This window comes from Triticum dicoccoides, chromosome 7B, assembly GCF_002162155.2.
Source record: "Triticum dicoccoides isolate Atlit2015 ecotype Zavitan chromosome 7B, WEW_v2.0, whole genome shotgun sequence".
NCBI classification, from domain to species: Eukaryota; Viridiplantae; Streptophyta; class Magnoliopsida; order Poales; family Poaceae; genus Triticum; species Triticum dicoccoides.
The window spans coordinates 7,511,122-7,513,949 of record NC_041393.1 but is presented as its reverse complement, the minus strand read 5'-3'; the positions used below and the strand labels follow the sequence as shown (position 1 = coordinate 7,513,949).

General features: G+C 47.3%; 1 protein-coding gene across 1 annotated transcript; it reads left to right on the top strand.

The window, feature by feature from the left end:
* The first annotated feature begins 410 nt into the window (after positions 1 to 410).
* Positions 411 to 1,404, top strand: LOC119335365. The gene is made up of 2 exons (XM_037607497.1): positions 411 to 931; positions 1,013 to 1,404. Exons 1-2 carry the CDS (start codon positions 451 to 453, stop codon positions 1,039 to 1,041), a joined length of 510 nt encoding a protein of 169 aa, XP_037463394.1. The 5' UTR covers positions 411 to 450; the 3' UTR covers positions 1,042 to 1,404.
* The last annotated feature ends 1,424 nt before the right edge of the window (positions 1,405 to 2,828 follow it).

Sequence of the window (2,828 nt, the reverse complement as noted above, 5' to 3'; positions counted from 1 at the left end):
ACTTTGCCAATATTTTGACCAATTTTTGACACACAAATTTGTTTTCAAATTTACGTTTTTTTATAAAATGGGTAAACTTTGTTGAAAGTGAACCTTTTTTGAAAGCATGATTTTTTTCCAAATTTTCGAATACTGTTTCAAAATCCCATTTTTAATTTTTATTTTTTAAAATCAAAATGAAAAGAAAAACCCGAAATAAACCTGTAAAGAAGAAACAGGAAAAGGAATATAAACGGCTCGACTTCGCGCGGAGCGTTGAAGCCTTACACAACAAGCTTCCGATAAGAGCCCGTCTCCAAATCCCGACCCGGCCCAGTAGCTGCATCCACCGCTCCAAACCCTGGCTGATACCCTTTCTCTTCTCTCGCTCCGGCCAGCGCCGCCACCAGCCCCGGCGTCTCCTCCACCATCTCTCGGCGCCAACGCACATTCCTCTCATCTCTCTCCCACATGGAGCCGATCAAACCCACGGCCACCCCATCAAGCAAGGCCCTTCTCCAACACGAACCCGCCGACGGCGGAGATGCCGCGAGCGGCACCATCGTCGGCCTCCCTTTCCACCTCACGGAGAAGATCCTCTCCTGCATCAGCCCGCTCGAGTCGGTGCGCCTCTCCGCCGTCTGCAGGTCCTGGGCGGCGACCATCTCCGAGCGGCTAGCGACACCCACCCCGCACCTGTTCGCCCTCGAGGTCCTCCACGAGCACCCCCGCGGGGCGATCTTCTCCGTGCCGGCCGATGACAACGAGGAGGACTCGCAGGAGCACTTGGGGCATCTACTCAATGGAGGAGCGGAAGGTGCTGTTTCAGCGCCCCGTCGGTGGTTCGCCGGGAATGTACAAAGCTGCCCGGTGGTTCTTCCCTGGTTTTGTGATGCCACTTGCGTGACAATGTACAAACTTGGGACAAAGGAGAAAAATCAATGGCCTTTAGGTATAATCTGGTTCATCATATTATGAGAATGCAGTAGCAGTTCTTTAAATTTACCACGGACTGCTCCTTTTATGCTGATAGAAGGAGAGGAGGATGGCGAGCAACTGTGAGAAATGGAGACGGCGAGGTATTGCTATGACGTGATAGTAAGGCCTATAAACCTCCAAGTGCTACTATGCAGCCCATGTGATGGTCTCTGTGGCATACCTGAAGGTTGCGGTTCAGTTTGGCATGGCTCAAATTATTCTAGGATCTCATTCTCAGAAACTGTACAAAGCGCTGTTTGTGAAATTTCAGACAGTCTGATGAAGTTTATGGATTGTATTGTACTCATAATACAGTTGCGCATGAACTCGCTAAGTTTGATGCTCCTTTGGGTTTCTCAGATGTATTACTGGGGATTTCCCTTAGTTTGTGTGTGACATGGTGAGCGAAGTTTATGTTGCATCGTCGATGAGATATAATACCTCTGAATGAAGTAGAATTTATTGTGTCTGTGTGGTGTCCTTCAATTTTGTCATGCATTGAACTTGTAGATGGAGCTGGTTTGCCCGACAAAGGGCGCCATCCAATGTTGAACCCCAAACGTTCGTGGATGCATCCGTTGTCCAAATTCCCCTAAATTGGTACCAGTTTTGGGAGATCCGCCGCGACATTTGGTTGCTCGCTCGTTGGGATATTCTGCCCCGATCCCCTTCCTTTTCCCGGGAGAGAGATCCACACCTAGATATGTCGGGGAGAAAAGCCACGACTGGCGCGGGCGTATCTAGCGATTTCCTAACCTAGAGTTTTTTCTGGACGTCATCTCGTCCCCTTTCCACTGTCCTTCAAACGGCCTAGGTGATCTCCCCGTGATAGGAGGAGAGGATCCCACACCCCGGTGGAGGATTAGAGCCCTATGGTACTCTTCCCTTGCAACCAAATTAGGCCTTAGTGAAATTCAGGGGGATTTATTAGTTAGGCATGGAAGGTTTCTTAGCTTTACGTATCCAACCAGTAGGTGTAGCATTTTTGGCTCATGCCGTCCTGCTTCATACATACAGTATACCTATAGTGGCGTAGCGTACGAGGACCATGTCATATATGCCCTAGTCCTCCCCTACGTGTTGTCTTATTTTTAAGCCACATAGATTGCTTTTTTTTAACATTGCTGGGATACCGCCTGTTCCTCTAACCATCCAACCATAGGTTGGTTCACAGCAAGAGAGATTGCTATTTGTTTTGCACGCTTGCTTGTGACAGACATTACTTGTTTTTTTTATAATCCTTTATATCGTTTAACCAAGAAGATCAATACCATGTTTCAACTTTCCGCATCAATGTGAAACCTGGGAAACAATATGTGGGCCTACCACGAGGCCTATGTCTTACTTTGATCTAAAGTTTGGGACGTATTAACCATCTTATATTTTGCCCACAAAAAAAGAACATCTTATATTTGTGCACGAGGACGAACTAAGTTTGTATTTTACATGCAGACTTGACCATCATAAACTAATTGTTAAAATTATATGCTACTCCCTCCGCCCCATAACGCTCTTATATTATGGGACGGAGGGAGTCTATTGACCAATTTATTCATGGCAAATCAATCCCTCCAATGGAGGCGTCCTGCTTGTTCTTGAGTAGCCATCTCAACTCGTTAAACCAAGTTCAACAGCTCTCTTTCGAGGAGATAATTAAAGGAAAAACACCATTGTTTGCGTAGCAGCAGCCACCAAAGCCCAGGCCGGAGCAACCGCCGCAGCCATGGCCATTCCCACTGCCTGGCTGGATGGCACTGTTAGTGGACCGCTCCTTCTGTAAAGAGGACGGTTCAGCGGGCTCTAGCATGATTTTGAGAGACGATAAGGACTCTGTTGTCTTTGCGGCATACAAATGTATCTTCTACTATAAC